At 32.8% G+C, this 23,007-nt stretch overlaps 1 protein-coding gene across 2 annotated transcripts; it reads left to right on the top strand.

Annotated features, from left to right (window-relative positions):
- The first annotated feature begins 2,674 nt into the window (after positions 1–2,674).
- LOC120133549 (bifunctional TH2 protein, mitochondrial-like) lies at positions 2,675–6,156 on the top strand. Of its 2 annotated transcripts, none has more exons than XM_039150116.1 (6): positions 2,675–3,073; positions 3,799–3,907; positions 4,400–4,690; positions 4,811–5,225; positions 5,323–5,586; positions 5,666–6,156. In XM_039150116.1, exons 1-6 carry the CDS (start codon positions 2,772–2,774, stop codon positions 6,079–6,081), a joined length of 1,797 nt encoding a protein of 598 aa, XP_039006047.1. In that variant the 5' UTR covers positions 2,675–2,771; the 3' UTR covers positions 6,082–6,156. The 2 variants fall into 2 exon arrangements, with proteins under 2 accessions (XP_039006047.1, XP_039006049.1); XM_039150118.1 differs by having other exon boundaries at positions 2,850–3,069.
- Positions 6,157–23,007: the final 16,851 nt, after the last annotated feature.

The following is a 23,007-nucleotide window of genomic DNA, read 5'->3' as shown; positions in this document are numbered from 1 at the left end:
AATCATAATTGGTTGCAATAGTCCAGATCGGTGGCAAAACAGAGGTGGAAGATATTTAGAGAGAGAAAAAGAGAGAAAATAATGTTTGAAGAGAAAGAAAAAGATGGTTTTTGTTTTCTAAACCTGGATTGGTCCCAACTTTATTAGACCACTCCCCAATTAAAAGAAATGGAATTGCACTTTAAGCCACTAAGGTTCCAAGGATTTAGGTTCTAGGCTCTCAAGTTAACGGAAAGTTCATTTTAGACCCGACTGTAACCGAAATTAAAATTAGATTTGATTGGAAAATTTTAGGCCCTACTTTGGGGTGTGATGCAAAAAAAATAGTTTTCAGTTTTAATTTTTTGAAAGTTAGAAAACATGTTTGGTTAATATAAATGAAAACTTAACTTCATATATAAAAATAGTTTAAAATATATTTGATATATTTTTTTAAAATTAGAGGTGAACAAATGGTTATTAAATAATTATATTAAAATATAATTACTACAAAAATTAATTAAAAAAATTTAATATGTGAGTTATGTGAATATAAAACAATAAAGTTGATAAGAAATTTAATAACAAAAAAAATATTTTAGTTTATAATAAGAATATGATGTTTATCCATATTGGACATCAATTAAATTAAAAAATACATAAAAATATTGTTGTAAACATTAGCACAAAAATGTGTCGTTAAAAAACTATATGTTTATTGGTATTTAAGGCCCTAAAACTTTTGGAAAAAGAAAATTAGGGTGTGTTTGTTTGCCGTAATTGGAATTACGGAATTGGTTTTCCCCGAATTCCCGTGTTTGTTTCATGTAATTCGTTTTTCGAAAAATATTTTCCCGTGTTTGTTTCACGTAATTGATTTTCCGGAATGTAATTCATTTTCCTAGTAACAGAATTTCCTTTGTATTTTCTGTAAAATGACTTACGGATTCATTTTCCGTAAGTCATTTTTCGAACTTTTCACTTCAAAGAATAAATACTCAAAATAATTTTATTTTATGAATTTAATATTAATAAAATATTTTAATATCATTTTCATCAAAATATTATTTATTTTTTTATTAATATTTATAATAATATAATATTGTATTTTTAATATTATAAAATAATCAATTATATATAATAATATATTATATTTTTATTTAATAATATATAATAAATAATTTTATATATTTAATAATGAATATTATTTATATTTAAAAATATTTAATAAAGATATTTAAAATATACTAATTAATATTTTAAAATATAATATAACACTATTACTTTAATAAATAATTAATATTTATAATATTTATTTCACTAAAACATACAAAAATTATTATTTTTATTAATAAAATTATAAAAATAATATTTAATAATAAATAAATTATTTTAATATTTTAAAATAATAATATTAAGTTTTATGATAAATAATATTATTTATTATATTTAATATTTGTAATAAATAATTTTTTAAAAACTCTTCAACTAGTGGAAAAAAAAGTTTAAATAACATCTTCCAAACATCATAAAACGTTTTCCAGATGTTTTTCAGAAAAATGTAATTCATTTTACGGAAAACGTTTTACGTTTTCTAGAAATGTAATTCATTTTTCAGAATTCAAATTCCAGTAATTCAAATTATAGTAATTCATTTTCCGGAAAATCAATTACACCCAAACAAACACACCCTTAGTGTAGCCTTTGAACTTGTTTTACATTAATTGTGCCCCTTAAATTGATAAAAAAAAAATCAATCTAACATAATAAAACGTTGACCATCATGATATTTACATGACAATTCACAAAGCTTACATGCTAATATGTAATATTTATGTGATAGTTCATAGTGTTATGGTGGTAGTATATGATGGATGATGATGTGGTAAATGAACTTAATTGATTTTTTGAGTAAGTTCGAAGGCCGAATTGATTCTCTTAGAAAATTTAAGGACTTAATTAATTTTAAAATATAAACAATTATTAAGATATTTAATACATTAAATATAACATACTAAAAATTAAATTACTTAAATAATATTTTAAAGGCTAAATTGAGTGTAAAAAAGGTTTAAGGACCATATTGATATTTTACAAAAGTTTGAGGGTTTTAGATACCATTAAGTCAAAAAAACTATTGTTAAAAGAATTTGAATTTGTGCAAATTAAGTTAAAAATATAGATCATGTGTTTTTCTATTTTTAAAATTTCTGAAATAATTTTAATGAAAATACTAAAAATGTCCTTTCTATTTTTTTTCATATTTTCACTTATTTTATTTTTATTTTCCAAAAATAATTTTCTAATTTAACAACCAAACATTTTTCCAATATTTTCAAAGATGGTCATTTACCCTAGAAAATATTGAGAGCCAAAATACTAAAATAAAAAGAATAAAGATCAAAATAACTATCTAATCAAATATTATATTTTTTACATTATTCCTTTTTAATGAAAGAAAATAATTTTTTTTAAAATAATTATGAGAAATTTAACTTTTTAGATATTATTTTTTTTAAAAAGTTTAGAGTTTAAATTAAAAATTAATTTCATAACGTGTGAAAATTAATGATTTAAAAAATCAAAATATAACAGTCCGATAACATAAATTATTTAAAATTGGTGACCCAACATGAACAAGACTGAAATATAAGTAAGCATTGTTGTAGTTTACCTCTTTTGTTATTTCACATCAAAACGAATAGTATAGATAAATCGCATTCCCTCCCTTTTCTCACACTCTCCCCTCTCCTCCGCCATTACTGCCAAAACGCCACTCTTCTCTTTCTTTGATGCGCTCCCTCTTTTCTTCTTCTCCCTCTCCAATCACAACTCTCTTTCAACTTGTCCGATCCCACCGCCGATTCTTCTCGTCGACAAATCCAATGGCGATTCCTCCAAAGTCCTCCTCTGCCGCCGTTATCCCCACAGAGGACCGGCTAGCGACTAGGTTATGGTTCAAGTTTCGCAAAGAATCCATGCTTTCTCTTTACTCACCTTTCTCTCTTTGTTTGGCTTCTGGGTCTCTCAAGATCGACACTTTTCGTCATTATATTGCGCAAGATGTACACTTTCTCAAAGCCTTTGCTCGTGCGTGAGTCCCCTTTTCATCTCTCCCTTCTTCTTTTGGTCTTTTAGATGGAATATTCAATTTGGGTCTTGTTTGTTTTGTAGAATGTATTTTTCTGTTGGATTTATTTGATTTTTTTTTTGTGCTACTGTACAGTATATGCTAAGATTAGATGGAAGGGAATTGAAATATCAAATGGGGATTTATTTATTTTTTTGCCCCTGTGTAGTTTTTATTTAATTGAAATTTAAAGAAAATTGAAGAATCGGCATAAACTTTTTACTCTTTGGTATTGTTGAATCCTTGCTGATATTCTGTTTAGGGGAAATGATCATGGTTTGTATGAAACTATGCTGCCTGCTGTTCGAGACTTGAATTTCTGTTATAAGATTGATATTAGCTAGCTTCAACCCCTTCCTAGATTTGGTTGCTGAGAAAGTCAGGAAAAGAAGATGAATGAACCTTTAATTTCTAAGTGCCACTTGGTTGCTTGAGTAATTATTCAGAGATTTCTTTTCTTTGTGTCAGCTTTCTCAGCATCTAATTGGAGGTTATATTGTTATTATTTGGGGAAAAGTAATTACATTGCTTGAGGCGAGTCAGTTTCCATAATTTAATTGACATGGTGTGCTAGATTAAAAGTAGTATCTTTTTTCTCTTAGCTAGTTTTAATTAGAATCGCCTTGTGCTGTTTATACCTAGGCATAGGTCCTTAGTCGATTTATTGTTTTCTTCAATCTGGGTTGTAGATATGAATTGTCAGCAGACTGTGCTGATGACGATGATGCAAAATTAGCTATCTCTGAGTTAAGGAAGGGTGCCTTGGAGGAGCTAAAAATGCACAATTCTTTTGTACAGGTGTGTAAGTAGGATTCCTTTTTTCTGTTGCTTACTGCATGCTCAATTATTGGAAAAGTTAAGATGAAAAAAGGAAATTGAATCTTTCCTTCTATTGCCTTGCTTGTATATTTATAAAACATTATCACCAACTATTTAGTACAGTGATGATTCAACCTGAGGTCATACGGGTGTATGAAATCGTCTCCAATAGAATTTAATCCCGTCTTTTTGTACATTTTGATTCTCTCTTTCTGATCATATAGATGGCTTTCATACGAAATATCCAGTCCTCTTCACGGTTGACAAGTTTCAATTGGATGGGGGTTGAATTTTGATATTTTTTTAAAGTGATTTGAGTAAATAATAACACTTTTTTATAGAATAAATTCTATCTGCCTTGTTATGTTTTTTACAATGCAATAAAGCTTCTTTTCTGTATGCATATATTTGTCTCCTTAGTTCTTGTCTGGTTAAGGGTATCTTATTTGTATGAATGCTGGAGTTCTGCAGGAATGGGGTTCTGACTGTGTTAAAGAGTGCCCTGTCAATTCTGCAACTTTGAAGTATACCGAATTCTTGCTGGCAACAGCTTCTGGGAAAGTTGAAGGACTAAAAGCTCCAGGAACACTTGCCACTCCGTTTGAGAAAACAAAAATTGCAGCTTACACTCTAGGGGCCATGACACCTTGCATGAGGCTGTATGCATTTTTGGGCAAGGAGTTTCAGGCACTTCTAGAATCCAATGAGCACGATCACCCATACAAGAAGTGGATTGAGAATTATTCTTCTGAAAACTTTCAGGTATGGTATTGATAGCACTCGTTGTTTGTAGTGGTCAACTTGATTACAGTCTTGGAGCTAAAATCTTTGGGTAAGTTGCCCTTCAATCCCATGGCTCAACAATTGATTCTTTGAATTTAGGCATCAGCTCTGCAAACAGAAGACTTGCTGGATAAACTTAGTGTCCCTTTGACAGGCGAGGAACTAAACATCATTGAGAAACTTTATCACCAAGCAATGAAACTTGAAATAGAGTTCTTCTATAGTCAACCGCTTACTCAGCCTACTATTGCTCCTTTGACTAAGGAACATGCTCCCGAACTAGATCGTCTTATGATTTTTTCTGATTTTGATCTTACTTGCACGGTTGTTGATTCATCTGCCATTTTGGCAGAGATAGCAATAGTAACGGCCCCAAAATCTGATCAGAACCAACCAGCAGGTCAAATTACTAGGATGTCATCTGCTGAGCTGAGGAACACCTGGGGTCAACTTTCTACACAATACACAGAAGAGTATGAACAATGCATAGAAAGTATATTGCCTTCTGAGAAAGGTATTTAACTATATGTATATAATCTTCTAAAAAATGTCTGGATAACATTTAAATTAGTTCCTTTACATTGATTTTTTTACTTCCCATGGTTTTACAGTGGAGTTCAATTATGAAACTTTGCATAAAGCACTTGAGCAACTCTCCGACTTTGAGAAAAGAGCAAATTCTAGGGTGGTTGAGTCAGGGGTGCTTAAGGGTCTAAACCTTGAAGACATTAAACGAGCTGGCGAAAGACTGATTCTTCAAGATGGTTGTGTTAACTTCTTTCAAAAAATCACACAGAACAAAAATCTTAATGCCAATGTCCATGTTCTTTCCTATTGTTGGTGCGGTGATCTCATCCGGACAGCGTTTTCTTCAGGTAGGTTTGTTCTCTCTCAATAGATTTGCTGGAATTTACGCCGTGAACACTAACACTGACAGAAATTTTGTTGAAGCAGGGGGTTTAGATGTTCCGAATATACATGCAAATGAGTTCAGTTTTGCAGAATCAGTATCCACAGGTGAAATCGTTTGGAAAGTTCAGTCCCCTATCGACAAAATTCAAGCTTTCGATGATATCTTACAAGACTGCAGCAATGACAGAAAAGACCTGAGTGTTTACGTCGGAGACTCGGTGGGTGATCTACTGTGTCTGGTAAAAGCAGATATAGGCATTGTGGTCGGGTCTAGTTCAAGCCTAAGGAGAGTGGGGAGTCAGTACGGTGTTTCATTTGTCCCATTGTTCCCAGGCTTGGTTAAGAAGCAGAAGGAATTTGCTCAAGGAAGAAGCCCTCGTATTTGGAAGGGCCAATCTGGAATTCTTTACACTGCTTCTAGCTGGGAAGATATCCATGCCTTCATTTTGGGGTTGTAGAATTTATTATTATTATTATTAAGGCAAATGAATGAATTGTTTTATTTATGGAGTTAGGGGTTGCTATCCGAAATAACCCCTATTAGGGAAAATGAATGAATTATTGTTTTCTTATTTTTATAATTTTTGTTGATAGTCTTATTATTTTAACACTTAAATAACATTCGAAATATCTTATAACTTTTATAAATTATAATTGTATATATCATCCTTTAGCTGTGCTAAAAAGGTTTGTGTTATACAATAATAAGTGCACAAAAAATAACATAATAACAAATTCATACCTAATAAATTAGGTGTCGAGGAAAATCTTGCTTGGTGGAAACCATGATCCGACTTGTACGAGAATCGATGTTTTATACTTGATAAATGATTGAGGGATTCAATTATAATTAAAATGTATCTAATTTATTGTCAATAAATTGTTAAACTCCAGCCAACCAAATTAATAATTAAAATCTCTATAGGTAAACATGCATTTAGTATCTAAACCATCAATTTAGATCGTTCTAGTACCTAAAATTTTATTTTATTTTAAAAATCATACCTAACGTTTAGTTTTTATTTCATTTTAGTACCTCTCTATTAAAAAAATTAATGCGTTTAGTACCTAAACTATAATTTTTGATCCATTTTAGTGGCTAAATTTTCAATTTTTTCAAAACTTAACATTAAATTTTGAACTGTGAATTAAAATGAAATAAAAATTAAAACTTTAAGTATAATTTTTAAAAATTAAAACTTTAGGTATTAAATAATATCAGAATTGATAATTTAGATATTAAACACGTAATTTTAGTATAGACATATGGTTATGTTTTGGGGACTGAGAAAAAGAGAAGATATCTGCGAGGGAAAATAGACAGAGATCGTATGAGAAGGGAACAACCTCCATCTTTGGGGGGAAAAAGTTCAATTATGTACGTTATGTTATGGGTGTCATATGATGGAATGGTGTGAAGCTGCTTAACGATAAACCGATGTTAGGGTCATAATAAGTATTGTTATCCAAGAACACCACCAACGAAGTAGAGGATATAATAATATCCATCTAAATAGATTTGGGTATATACTTCTTATCAAATTGTAGCATTGTTTCTAATATCCCCATCTCATTACTTTTATGAACTTTTAAATCTTAAACATCCCCTTTTAAATTTTATATAAAGTCGCTACGAATTTTTATTTTTAAAAATTCCCAATTTTTTATTTAAAAATATTTATTTACTCCAATCATCTGTCATCTCTAGTTATCTATTCGTCGACGACCGACCATCCACTGATCAGTCACAACCCTTACTATCATCTCAAAATCTAAAGTCTCGAATCCCTAAATTTCAATATTCAATCCTTAAAATCTCAATTACTGAATCTCTTAAATTCATTTGATCGATCGTGGTAATCGGTGTAACCCTTTACCTGGTCCGATCCAAAAGACACATTAACTAAATTTTCCCAAAATTGTTCTCAAATATCCTTTTAAATATATTGAAAATTTACCCTCACGTTTATTTAATTCAAATACTATCTAAAAAAAGGATATTTCAATTAACCAAGCAACAAGCAGTCAAACAATTAATATAACACCTAATAAAGAGACACACCCCGATAGATAACTAATGACAATAATAACCTCTACCACGATTAATTCGAGTAGTAGATTGACCTAAATTAGAATCTACGAAATAATTTAATAAATAAATAATCTAATTAATTTGACAAATTCAAACGACTAAAATAATATCTATCACTCGTGCTCAACACGAGTAATAAGGGTTGATTTGACATTTGTAGATAATGGTGGAGGAGGTGGTAACTCGATTCCCATCTAGAATTCCTTGCAAAATTTACGATGTCCTAATCAAACACCAATAAACCAATTTCAATTTAGAAGTAGTATTTATCGACGAACAAAAATATTCTAATTCGATCGGGGATTTGGAAAAAGACTTTTGATTCAAATATAGGGACTGCTAGTACACTTAAACGAGGTTATCGGTGATGAAACTTTACCGGCAGCAGTCCCATGAGTCGTGGATGTCACGACCGACCTTGTTGTGATCTTAAACGACCGGCAGTGGTACTCATGGTTAGGAGTAGAGGCGGCAAAAGCTTAAAACAGACCCGATAAGGGCTCCTCACAACCGTTGAGGCCTCCCCGATGAACCTCTGGCAATGCTAGGCCTTCTCTATGCGAACGCCGGCCGCGCAAGTCCATAAACGGCCGAAACAAGACCACGACGACAACAGTCAAAATATAAGGTTTGTGGGTTTCACTATTATGATCCAAAACGTTAACGACGGAGGTAAGGTCGCGGTGGGATTACCTATAAACGTCAAGGACGGCGGCGGCATTAGGCTAAAATGGTGCAACGACGACGAAGGTGACAAAACAGGGGCGGCGACGCTAGGGTTTTTTTAGGGAAAAGAAGAAAGTGTCGCACAGTGAAATAGTAGGGGAAGAGTTTGTTTCAAAATAAAATTAATTGTAGCATTGGCCATTGAACTTTCTAGGGTTCACGAAAAAACTTTTGAACTTTCCAAATTTACAATTTAGTCACTATTTTTGAATTAGGAATTTAGGTCAAAACTTTCTAAATTTTGAGATTTTAATTTGGGAATTTTTTTGGTGTGTTACAATTTACCCCTTAAAGAAAATTTTATCCAAGAAATTTACTTAGAGGAGAAAGATACGAATATTGAGCCTTTATGGCCTCCTCGGTCTTCAACGTGGACTCATTGTAACCCTGGTTATGCCACAAGACTTTAACCATCTTAATGGTCCTTCTCCAAAAAAACTTTCTCATTCCTCTCAAGAATTTCAAACTGGCTCCTTTTTTAACCTCAAATCGAGTCAGATCTCTACTCTTTACACATCTATTACGTGAGGCGGATCGGCTTGATAACATCTTAACATAGAAGCATGGAAGACGTCATGAATGCGTGCAAGTTCAGGTGGTAACTCAAGCTAATAAGAAATTGGTCCTACATGAAGAATAATCCGATAAGGCCCAATGAAACGAGGACTCAACTTGCATTTCTGACTGAACCGAAGTACCTTTCTCCCAAATATACTTTCAGAAAGACTTCATCACCCACTGAATACTCAATATCTCGACGTTTTAGATCAGAATAAGATTTGTATCTATCAAAAGCAATCTTCAGTCTATCCCAAATCATCTTAACAGTCTGCTCCACCTCAAAAACCAAATCCAGACCCAATAATCTATGCTCAATTAACTAAGTCCAACCGATATGGGTTCGACACTTGCGTCCATACAGAGCCTTATACGGAGCCATCTTAATATTGGCCTGAAAACTATTATTGTAAGCATACTCCGCCAACGGTAAGAACTTCTCCCAATTGCCCCTATAATCAACAACACAATCTCTCAACATGTCCTCAAGAATCTGAACCACCCTCTCATACTGACCATCGGTCTATGGATCATAAGAAGTACTGAAATTCAACCGAGTACCAAGGGCACTATGAAGAGACTTCTAGAATTTCGCGGTGGACCTTGGACCACAATCTAAAATGATGGATGACGGTACCCCATGCAAACAAACAATCTCAACAATATAAATTCGTTCCAGCATATTCAAAGAATAATCAACCCTAATTGGAATAAAGTGAGCAAATTTGGTAAGACGATCAATGATAACCCAGATAGAGTCATTCTTTGATGGAGTCAAAGGTAGACCCGAAACAAAGTCCATAGCCACAAGTTCCCATTTCCACTATAGAATCTCGATATGCTGTAACAACCCAAATGGATGCTGATGCTCTATCTTCACTTTCTGACAGGTCGAACACTGAGAGACATAACTGATGATATCCCTCTAAAGTCCTTTCTACCAATACCTCTCTCAGAGATTCATATACATTTTTTCCACACCAGGATGCATAGAATATAAACTATCATGAGCCTCATTTGCTAAATCAAAAATGAATTGTTATGTTGTTCCGTACAGATCTTGGAAATAAGAGTAAGAACTACAAATAACTCTGCCAATAGACTATCATCCTAATACAAACTCATCCAAGCAAATAAAGCCCTCAAATTCGCAATAGCATTACAAATTAAGGCATCGACAACCACATTAGCTTTGTCGAGGTGATACTTGATTTTACAATCATAATCCTTAAGCAGTTCCAACCACCGATGTTGTCTCAAATTAATCTCCTTCTGAGTGATAAGGCACTTCAGACTCTTATGATCATTGTAAATGTAACACTTCACACAGCAAAAATAGTGTCATCAGATCTTAAGGGAAAAATACTTGATTTTACAATCATAATCCTTAAGCAGTTCCAACCACCGATGTTGTCTCAAATTAATCTCCTTCTGAGTGATAAGGCACTTCAGACTCTTATGATCATTGTAAATGTAACACTTCACACAGCAAAAATAGTGTCATCAGATCTTAAGGGAAAAGATCACGGTTGTCAACTCGAGATCGTGGGTAGGGTAGTTACACTCATGAGCTTTCAATTGTCGAGATGTATAAGCCACGACCTTCCCATTCTGTATAAGCACATATCCAATCTGGTGTGAGATGCATCATTGTACACAGTACAAGCCTTATCGGGATCAGCTGAATCAGAATCGATGCTTCAATCAACACGGTTTTTAGCTTCTCAAAGTTGGCATACTAGGCCTTAGTCCATTCAAAAGATACATTATTTCGAAGAAACTTCCTTAAAGGGGTGGTGATGAAAGAAAATCCTAGACAAATATCTTAAGGTAACCAATTAAAACTAAGAAACTTCGGACCTACGATACATTATTTGGTTGTTTCCAACCCATAATAGCTTCAATCTTCTTTGGATCCACATAAATACCCTTCACAGAGACTATATAACCCAAGAATGTAACTCCCAAAACTCAAAACTCACACTAGTTGAACTTCACATATAATTGATTCTCCCTTAGAGTTTGTAAGAAAATCCTTTGACGTTCCTCATGCTCAATTTCAAACTTAGAATAGACCAAGATGTCATCGATAAAGATAATAGCAAATTGATCCATATAGGGTTTAAATAATATATTCATCATATCCATAAATGCAGCATGAACAATAGTCAAACCAAAAGGCATAAGAAGAAACTCGTAATGGCCATAACGAGTTCAGAAAGTCATTTTGGACACATCAGAATCCTTAACTTTGAGATGATAATAATCGGATCTCAAGTCTATCTTACAAAGTACTAAAGCTCCACGGAATTGGTCGAAGAGATCATTAATACAAGGTAACAAATACTTATTTTTAATCGTTAGTTTATTCAACTTTCGTTAATCAATGTACAGTCGCAATGTCTCATCCTTTTTCTTAACGAACAAAATCAGTGCTCCCCACGGTGAGACACTCGGTTGAATGAAACCCGACACCAACAACTCATGGAATTGCACATTCAACTCCTTAAGGTCCTTAGGTTCCATCCACTAATGTGCCATAGACGCTGGAGCTGAGCCCATATATACCTGAATATTGAATTCGATCTCCTTATGTTTAGGCGGTACACTAGGCAACACTTCTAGAAAAACATCTAGGAATTCCCTTATAACTCTAATTTTATCTATTCCGTCGTTAGATTGTATTGGATCTAGAATGTAAGCAAGGTAAACAATAGACCCCTTTCTAATCATCTTCTCAACCTTCAGAGCCAATATTATGTTGGTTAGAAATACATGATGCTCTCTAATAAGGACAACTTCACAGTTATCAGAAGTCTTCAAAATAGCCCTTTTTAGATCATAACCTAAATTAGCTCGATGAGCGGACAACCAATTCATTTTGAGGATAAGGTCAAAATCCCTAAAAGGTAACTCCATCATATTAGCCATAAAGATTTTACTGTAAAGTGCACAATTCTTATAAACCTTGTTAACCTCCACCGCAGTACCCATAAGAAGATGAACAGAGAATGCAACTTCAGTATTTTGGACAAGAATTTCAAGGCCTCCAGCTATCACACTCGCCACATAGGAGTGAGTAGAACCATTATCAAAATGTGTGAAGTATGAAATATAATGAATAAAAAATGTACTCCCAATAACATCTATAGCTCATCCTGATCCTCGTACCTCTAAGTAGCATAAACTAACCTAGTCTATCTCACTATTGACCTATCAAAACTCCTACTTTGAGTCGATCTACCTCTACTAACTGAATCCAAGCCAGAACAAATCGTTCTACTTTGATCCCTACCTTGATTCAGTGCCTAAATAGAAGTATGCAATTGACTAGGACCATAAGAACCTGTAGCTGGAAGAGGACATTCTTTGACACGGTGCTCCATTGTAACACCCCCAACTCGTATCCGATCTGGATCCGAATCCAAGGTGTCACATCAACTTTTAAAATCTTTACTTGTTCAAAATAATGAAAATTTCCCGTTAAGGAAAACTTCGTATTATTTCAAAATAAAAGTTTACAAACTTATCAAAGCATATACAATTCAAATTGTTGTATTACATGCTAACTATATCTAAAAGAACAAAATGCATATTAAGCATTACTTTTCTGATCTGAATTTTGTAAGGAAGATGTTGATCTGTCTTGCTCCTCTTAGCTTCTCTTTTCACTTTTCGTAACCTGTGTATGAAACACTCACACGCTAAGTCGATGACTTAGTGAGGCATATAAACATATAATGGAAACTCTAACTCATAACAATGCATGAATACTTAATATGCTTATATTATGCACAAACATACAATCTTTTATATAACAATTACATATATGCATACGTATATCATTATCTTCACACTTAGCACTAATGTCACTCCTTATCATATGACCTTTATTCACTAAATGTGTACATAATATATCACTTAGAGTAATTCAAAAATAATCAAACATATTATCATAAGGTTTCTATAATTCATCTCTTATCACCTAATCATATCCATCACATATATAAGGTGTTTGTTGTTAGCTCTGTCTTAGCCCATGTACACATATGAGAACTAAAGATATGCGAGTACTATGAGGTTTTGCACACATATGTTGTCACCACAACTATTATAAAGGTCCACTGAGTGGCATGTGAAATCTGTGCCCCGAAAGACCTATCTATAAGTTTCGAAGAACATAGGTAACTGTCCATATGTCGCGAAAGACATAGGTAATCCTATCCATATGTCCCGAAGGACATAGGTAATCCTTTTCATATGTCCCGAAGGACATAAGTAAACTATAACTATACTTGTAGCTCTCATGACTCATATCATGGGGATTATCTTTTATCTTTTCACATATTCATATAAGCTTATAGCTTCGATCACGTAAACATGTAAGCACTTAATTTATTTTTGCATAGTTCATGTCACTTTTCCTATGATCTCATAGATTATTGTCATATATTGCACATCATATATACTTATATTCACATAGTTCAATGTGATTAAACTCAGTTCACTTTCCCAGGTTATCACATAAGCATATAGTCTCATGTATACTCTTTCATAAAATTTGCATAGTAATACTATATACTCATATCATATACTAATTTCATCTAAATCTCCCTCATGAAATTTATATTGCATGTTCATAAAATCTCATTTTATCCTATAAGTAATTTGTACTCATCTTATCTCACTTTTCCAATTCATTCTCATAACTAATTTATAACCGTTCACATTATTTAATTTCATTAACCTGAATTCATACATATCATATAACCTATATTACTTATCTCACGTTATTTATATATATACTAATGTAATTTATTTATTTAGTTTAATTTCACCTGACTCCTATAATACTTTTTCATAAAGCTTTATAGTTCTTCGCTTTATAAATCCTATACCATAGTTTCCTTTAAGTATCTAAATCTTCCCTATATCGTTTATCTTATAGTTTTGTATCATCACTTATGTTTATTTCCCATAATTTATATATTGTTCTCATAGAGTCTCATAATCTTTCTCGTGTAATCATTTATATCATATAATATAACTCATACTTGGTTATCCTATGTTCACATATATATATCAAATGATTCTTTAGTTTGTAGCTTATGTCACATATTCATTTAATTCCTTATGTCCTTATCACATAACTTAATTCATATTCTTATATAATCATATAGATCATTTGTACTATTTCACGTGACTTATCATAGTAACATATATTTACACAAATCATATAACATGCACAATAACATGTCAAAACATACACTCATGCACGCATATAAATCATGACAAACATATACTTATATATATGAATCCATGCCTTTACCATCGGAAATAGACTTGTCGCAAGTTTTATTTCCATTAAACATTATATACTGACTAATATGCACTCATCTGACCTCACTAGTCAATATCGTTCTCTTAACTTTTCTTCGATGTCTATTTCTTGTCGACTTGTCCAAGCGTTACCTTCAATCGATATCTACACAATCATATATACATATCAATATTCCAAATACTATGATTCGATCCTTGATTTCTTAAGCTATAGGAAAAAGTAAATTCCAATTTTCTCTTGCAAGGGTATCGGTAACTCCCCATAGGTATTGATACCCTCATCACATTATGTAATTCTTGTTCAAAGAAGGTATCGATACCTTCCTTAAGGTATCGGTACCCTTTTAATGTCTTCCCAGATTTTACTCTTGAGGTATTTGTACCTGTTGAATGGGTATCGATACCCCCTTGCCCAGAATTCTCTTTTAAGCCCAAAAATCATACTAAACTCACTTAATTTTACTTCTATAACCTCATTTTAATCCTTGAGACTTAACTATACTTATTCAAATCAACTTATATCATTTTAATTCATTCAAATCTCCAGTATCCTACATACACACTTGAATTCAATAATCAAGCCAATAAATCAACATGTTCTAAATTCGTTTCTAACACTCCGAATTTCTTAGGTAGATCCTTGACAAGTCAAATTTCACTTCAAAACTTATTTATTAACTCTATCTCAATAATTCCTTTAAAAACTCTTTACCTTCAATCTTACATAACTTAATACTCTTTGAGTTTTAAGTACTCTTAAGCTTTCCTTAAGTTTTTCTATCACTCGAAGAATTAAAACCATCCTTAAAACGAAAGAATTAACCAACTTGAGACCAACTTACCTTACCAATGAAGCCACGGGAAGAGAAGAGGAAGAAGACAACCCCAAGCTCTAGACTTTTCTTTCATTTTTCACAATTTTCACGTGTTGCTCTCCTATATAAAGGGAGAAATAAAAATCCTTCCTTGGAAAAGACCATTTCCCCCTTACTTCATTTAATATTTACTAACAATCATCCACTAAATATTCTAATTTAGTCCTTGAACTTTTAAATCTTTCAAAATTAGACCTCAAAGTTTCAAAATTTCTATTTTAGTCACTAGCCCTGATTTTGGGATGTTACATCCATATACCCACATCAGAAACACCATCCAGTCTTCCTTCAACACTCTCTATGATGCCTCTTGTTGCATTAAGAGAACAAATGTATCTCAAAACCACCATTCGAACTACCAACACTAACAGTCGATGTCGTAGATGTCACCAATCTCACTCTAGAATAACCCTGAGAACTTGCATCCTCCCTCGATCTCTTACCAAACTAATTCATATAACCCGCATGAGTAGGTGGTCTTATTTACCTCCAAATTCTATCAGAATAATGGGGTTTAAGACTGGAGGTGATGGCTCGCTCTTCGCAGTAGTTCTGGCTCAAGCAACTAAATCATTAAACATTGTGTCATGGTGTAAGGTAACAATTAAATGAATCGAAGGGCAAAGACCTTTCAGGAAACAATCACACTTTTCCTTGTCATTCAAAATTAACCCTGGAACATACGTGAACAATCTCAAAATTTTGATCTCATAGTCATAGACATATCATTCTGCTTCAGATTCAGAAAATCCTCCCGAAACTTTTCCATATACTCAGCCCCCACATAGCGATCTCTGAAAGTCTGATAGAAATGCTCCTATATGACCTATCCGACCGAAATGATACCCTACTCAGATTCCTACCAATCTCTAGCTTCACCACCTAATAGTGATATAACAACCCTCAACATATGATCAATCATGTAATCTATTTCCTCAAATATTAGTTGCAGCTTCTTCAACTAGTACTCAGCATCAACAGGGTCAGTCTTAGTCTTACCCACACATAGTCTTCCCCACAGCTAAGAACTCAATCGATATGGGTTTCTTGACACCTTCAGTCTGATGGAGATAACAAAGTAAAAATAATTTTATATATATATAATATTAATAATTTAATTTAATTAAAAATATATATGTAATATTTATATATTTAATTTAAATATATATACCCGGCCCGATACCCGTTTAAATAACTGTTTATGCTAAACGGGGATACCTTTTTCCCCGTGATTTTTCTCGATACCCGATGGGGATCCCCGTTTAAATCCCCGTGGTTTTTTAAGTGGGGACGAATACGGGTTTTTTAAACGGGGACAGGGACGGGGGGACCAATACCCGGCCCGAACCCAGCCCGTTGCCATCCCTATTCACGACATCATTATCAATCTCAACAGTCTCATTATCCTCATATTCCCGAGAACCATCACCATGAGTTTTGGATAAGGGTGGGTTTTCATTCCCAGCCTAATAAACTTCAGTTTGATTCGTAGGTTGCTCGTCTCTCTCGGTTTCATTAACTTGTCTCGAATTTTGGGTATGACCCACTAGAGGTAGAGGATTAATCTCAGCCGATGTGGTACAACCTTGACCGATTGTTAGTCGGATCTCTTACGCGATGCCATAATAATTATCTATAAAAGTCAACACCTAATATTAAAGTTGATACTTAGAGTTTTCAAATATAAAAATACAAGGAAATAAGATATTATAATATTATATATTTATTTAAAAAATTATCATTTCAACTCGAAAATATTTTATGTAACCAAAAATTATTTTTTGATTAAAAATTCTTAGGATTGAGCCACACAGTCCGAGGGTTGAGCCTAGCTCTGATACCACTAAATGTAACCCCTTTAGCCAACCTAATTGAAACAGGCCGGATCCAGAAGGCCTTTTAACTAAATTTTCCCAAAATCGTACCCAAAAATCCTTTTAAATATATTGAAAATTTACCCTCACATTTATTGAATTCAAATACTTAAAAGTAATCGAAATAAATTAGCAGTAATTGGAAATGTAAATCAATTTATGTTCAATGTCCCAAAATAATTAAACATAACAAATATCATCCAAACAAATATTAATAAAATGTGCAATGAAAAAACCAAGTAAAAATGTCATATTGAATATAATAAAATTTGAGTAATATTTTAACTCCAAGTACTGGTTCTCTTTACTCGAGTATCTGAAAGAGAGAAACTAAGAGTGTAAGCAAATAAGCTTAGTGTGTCTCTAAAGTGCAAACAAACTCAAGTCATAGCACAGTCTGAATCAAACAATAATAATCTAATTCTGAATCAAATTGTAATTATTAAATATTTGAATGTTATGTAAATGCTCATGCACCCACCAGTACTTCTGTCACATCATTCGAAGAGCGGGTTTCCCATAACCACACTATCTACAATCAAAACATAGCATATGAGTGGGGTCTGCCATAAAGACAGAGACCACATAATCTAAAGAGTGACATTCACCCCATCGAGTGAATGCACTGAACTATCCCAAACAAACTCACAATCAGACATGTTTTTAATCATATTTCAACTAACCAAGCAAACAAGCGATCAAACGATTAATATAACACCGAATAAAGAGACACACCTCAACAGATAGCTAACGACGATAATAACCTCTACCACGGTCAACTCAAGTAGTGGATCGACCTGAATCAAAATCTATAAAATAATTTAATAAATAAATAATCTAATTAATTTGACAAATTCAAACGACTAAATTAATATCTATCACACATGCTCGACACGTGTAATACGGTCGGTTCGAATTTTGTGTGTAATAACGGGGAGGTGGTAATTTGGTTCCCGTTCAGAATTTCCTGCAAAATTTACGATGTCTTAATCAAAACATAATAAACCAATATCCGGTAGTAATTATCGAAGGACAAAATAATTCTGATTCGATCGGGGATCTGGCAATAGGCTTTTGATTCGAATATAGGGACTGCTAGTACATTTAAACGAGGTGTCAGTGATGTAACTTTACCGACACCAGTCGCATGAGTTGTGGATGTCACGATCGACCTTGCCGTGACCTTAAACGACCGACGGTGCACTCACGGTTAGGAATAGAGGCGGCAGAATCTTGAAACAGGCCCGATAAGGGCTCCTCACAACCGTTGAGGCCTCCCCGATGAACCTCTGGCCATGCTAGGCCTTCCTCGTGTGAACGCCGATCGCATAAGGCCATAAACGATCGAAGCAAGACCTTGATCTGAAACGTTAACGACGGAGGTAAGGTCGCAATGAGATTACCTATAAAAGTCAAGGACGGCGGCGACGAGGGGGACAAAACAGAGGAGACGACGCTATGTTTTTTTTAGGGAAAATAAGAAAGTGCCACACAGTGATTTTGTCGGAGGAAGAGTTTGTTTCAAAATAAAATTGGATTATTTATAATTTGGCCATTAAACTTTCTATCATTTACAAAAAGGTTCTGAACTGTTATAATTTACAATTTAGTCACTATTTTTGAATTAGGAATTAGGTCAAATTTCCCTAAATTTTAAGGTTTTAATTTGGAAATTTTTTAGTGTGTTAGAATCGGCCATTTAACCGACTACGGAAGCCGAAAATATGGTCGTCTGTTTGGCTTTTGGTCGTTTGGTCATGGCAAAGCCATGGAATTAGGGGAGGTAGAGGAGGCAGTGGGACACGGGTTGGGGAGGAAACTGGAAAGGGGTGTGTGTATTTTTTAATTTTTAAAAAAAATAAAAATTTCAAAATTCTAAGATTGTGATATGTGTCATTTAACGGTATTTTATAACAGTCTTTACGGCTGAAGCACCTAAAGTAGTAATGTTTATAACATTAGCTACTTGAATGAGTCAGAAACTAGATTAGACACCTATTCGTGAAAAACAATATTATTTGGACACTTATTTTGTATTTAAGCCATTTTATTATTTTCTCATCAATTTTAAATATATATTTACTATTATAATAGAATCTATCAAGTCCTCTTTATGAAGAAAAAAATATATTATTTTCCTTTGAAGTATTGGGTATGTGCAAATTATCAATTTATATATAAGAAAATTCTAAACACATCAACAACAACAACAACAACAACAATAAAACTCTATTCTCATATGCAATGGGGTAAGGAGGAGGTAGGGTAGTAGGCTGCCCCCAACGCCAGGTTGGGAGCAGCTTCCGTGGAAGACTTCCGGTAGTCAGAAAATTAAAAATAAAGATAAAATGTACTGCATGTATAAATAAATAAATAAATAAATCTTTGTGTAGAAATTTCTGCATATAGACAGAAACGTAAGACCTGGCTAAATTTAAAAAGAGGAAACCTGAAGAGAATGATACACCGAAGTCAACGATAGCAAGTTACGAGAAGGAATAAAGTCAAATGGGTTAAAACCTAAACTAATGCAATACTACTCCGCTACCCTAGTTCTAAGCCATCATAAATTCCAATGAAAGAATCTTATAAAAAGTAGAAGTCATGGAAATTACTACAAAGATATTAAAAAGAAGACTGAGATGTCACACCCTATGGTTGTAACCCGCACTACTCGGCTATCCTAGTCTTAAGTCTCCATACTTTCCTATCAGAGGTCATGTCCTCTGTAAGGGCTAAATCCTTCAAATCAGATCTCAAACAGTCTTCCCACTTCCGCCATGGTCGTCCTCTCTTTCTGACGCTGTCGACTGTAATCGACTCTACCCTCTTGACCGCATCCGACGGTTGTCACCTAAGGACATACCCAAACCACCGTAGTCTTTCTTCCCTCAATTTTTCGGATACAGGTACCACCCCTAAGGACATCCTAATAGCAGAGCTTTTAGTTTATCTTATATTCTAGATCATTGAAGAAAAAGATATTTTACTATGATAACGTATCTCAATTAAAAAAATAATTATTTTAAAATTTATTTTATAATCTAATAATAAATATGAATTAAAGTCATATAATTAATGTTGTGGTGTATAATTCTATATATCGTAAATGAATCAGACAATAATATTTTATCATAAAAATATTAAAAATAAATTTATGGTTATTAATATGGAATTATATGTCTCACTATTATCAAAACACAAAATATTTAAACTTATTAAGCATTTTAGTGATAAAAATGAGTGTTTATTTTCTTAGAGGTCTCTAATTTGAATAGTTATGTATGTAAGATGTACACACATTATCAATGATTAGGAAAAACTGTATGCCTTCTACTCATCTTATAATATTAAAAGAATAATATTTAACTTAGGCCCTGCATCAAATATAAATTATATATATTTTAGCCTGGTCTTTGGCTCTCGAGTATCTCACCCTGTTCTCTACCTATCTTTTAATACCTTCTCAATTATTATTTTTTTTACATTTATTTTTATTTTAGGGTTTCAATTGTATATGTCGGATGAAGGAGAAGAAGATGATGAACATGAAATTACTTGCAGAACCGAGGGAAGGTTTGAAGGCCAAGTTTCCGATGGTATTATTAGGCAGTCCGGCCAAGAGTTTTTGAATTTGAGCCACGGGCTTAAATAACTGGAGCAAATTAAGAAGACGATTCATCATGGCTTCGAGGAAACCTTAACCTCTAGGCAAGTCTAATGCTTGGCTTTTTTTTTTCTCTTTTGTTTTATCGTGTTTGGTTGCTGAGAAAATGGAGGATATCATATGAATAAGATTTGGAATCTTGAGTCCATGTAAGATTTCCATGGCTTCTCTTCTTTGAAAACTATGTCTTCGCAGCAAACCAAACCAGTTTTAATTTATCTTTTTGCTTCATATATCTTTGTGAATTGTGAAGGACAGAGTTTCATGTTCATCATTTGACATGTTCATATAACAATATATATACATTTATACGTTTCAAATTTAAGTTAAAAATAAATGGAAGATTTAAGCATTAGTAAAATGATTCTGAAGAAGAATTTAATCTTTATAGCTATGCCTTATGTTCAAGGATCGAAGAAAGATTTTATATTAAAGATGGCAAATTTAAATTTATGAAATTTTAGAGGGTAAATTTGAACTTATAAAATTTAAGGGGTTTGAAAACAAATTTTTAATAAAAAATATAAAAATCTAAAAAAAATATGATAATTTGATTTTTTTTTTGTGGGCGACCGATCCACCCATCTCGTCTAAGTCTATCCCTGCTATGTTGATTATAAATGAATTAGATGAATATCAGTTAGGGATGGGCATGGGTCGAGTTTTTGGTCTATCTGACATGACCCGAGAACAATGAATCCTTCACCCATGATCCGGCCCGACCCGACCAAAACAAGATTCCACCCGACCCGATATATAACTTAAAAATCCGATCCGAAATAATAAAAAAATATTTTTATTCAATAAAAACAATGACTTAATTGAAGAAAATAATATATAGAGGAGTATTATTATAATTATTCCTAAATATATAAGGTAATTTTTTTTCGGGTCGGGTTGAGTCGGATATTTTTCACCCTAAACCCGAACCCGGCCCTAATATCACACTAAAAAAACTCGACTCGACCCGACCCGACCCGACCCAACCCCAAATTTTTTTAAAAAAATCCTATCCAATCGAGTCGAGTTCGGGCCACATACCCATTCCTAATATCAGTGCAGAAAAATAAGGTAATGGTTTATGGGTTTCAATTATACCAGGACTTAAGAAACATGCTTTCAAGCATAGAATCATGGATGAATTGAAAGACGACTCGGGTGTGATTGTATAATTAAAAATTTTAAATTTTATATAATTTAAATATTTTTATTGATAATTTAATTTTATATCCTAAAATTTTATAGTTTGATATTTTTTAAAATTTCAATATAATCTATAAATTAACATTTTTTATATAAAATTTAGTATTTATCCATGTACGAAAGTTTAACTTATTTTCTGTTCGACCAATGATTAAAGTACTCTTGTTGCTATTCAATTTTTTTCATTTTTCTGTACAACATTTAGTTTTAAAATTTAAGTTCTATTTATTTTGAATATTAATATACGTGGTAGAATCTTTCTAATATAAAAGTTTTAAGTATATCCATGGCTGAGAAGTAGGCAAATTTGGTAGAATAATGTATGCTCCAAAATTATTTTAGAATATGTTGTTGAGATATTATTTAGGGATATAACGTATTTATTATGGTAGGTTAGAAAGTTATCACGTGAGCATGATGAATTTTGTAAAACATAATTTTTTTTATTAAAAATTATCATATGAATATAATAAATTATAATAAAAAATTAATTTTATATAATTTGTCTATAAAATTATTATATTCACGTGATGAGTTTCAATAAAAGATATATATTTTATATAAATTGCTACGCCCCGTGACAAATTCCTAAATCGCTATAACAAACACCATTAATCTTAAAATAATTTTTGGCCAACCTCATTTTCCTATTTTTTTCACCCACGATTTTCCCTAATTTTGGCTGACAGATGCCTGTGTCTGGACATATAACAAGCAGTAATCATGACGCATATATATATAAACCCTAAAGTAGAAAAAGGAAATGAGAGGATTTTGGAAAATCTTGATGATGAAGTAAAAGTAGGTTCTAATAATAGTGGACAAATCCTCATCATACTAGGGATGGGCATGATTGGGTTGTGTCGGATTTTTGGTCCATCTGACCCGATCCGAGAATAAGGAATCGTCCACTCAAGATCTGAACCGATCCGACCAAAGCAAGATTTCACCCGACTCGATATATAATTTACAAATCTGACATGACCCAACCCGAAATAATAAAAAATATTATTTTATTCAATAAACAGTGACTTAATTGAAAAAATAAT

This window comes from Hibiscus syriacus, unplaced genomic scaffold (genome assembly GCF_006381635.1).
Source record: "Hibiscus syriacus cultivar Baekdansim isolate YM2019G1 unplaced genomic scaffold, ASM638163v2 tig00110584_pilon, whole genome shotgun sequence".
NCBI classification, from domain to species: Eukaryota; Viridiplantae; Streptophyta; class Magnoliopsida; order Malvales; family Malvaceae; genus Hibiscus; species Hibiscus syriacus.
The sequence above is the reverse complement of the archived record's forward strand: the minus strand, read 5'-3'. Positions and strand labels throughout refer to the sequence as shown.

Coding starts and splice junctions, on each gene's coding strand:
- LOC120133549 (XM_039150116.1), top strand. CDS start 2,772: ATGCGCTCCCTCTTTTCTTCTTCTCCCTCTCCAATCACAACTCTCTTT. Junction 3,074..3,798: donor CTCAAAGCCTTTGCTCGTGC/GTGAGTCCCCTT, acceptor TCTGGGTTGTAG/ATATGAATTGTCAGCAGACT. Junction 5,226..5,322: donor TATATTGCCTTCTGAGAAAG/GTATTTAACTAT, acceptor ATGGTTTTACAG/TGGAGTTCAATTATGAAACT.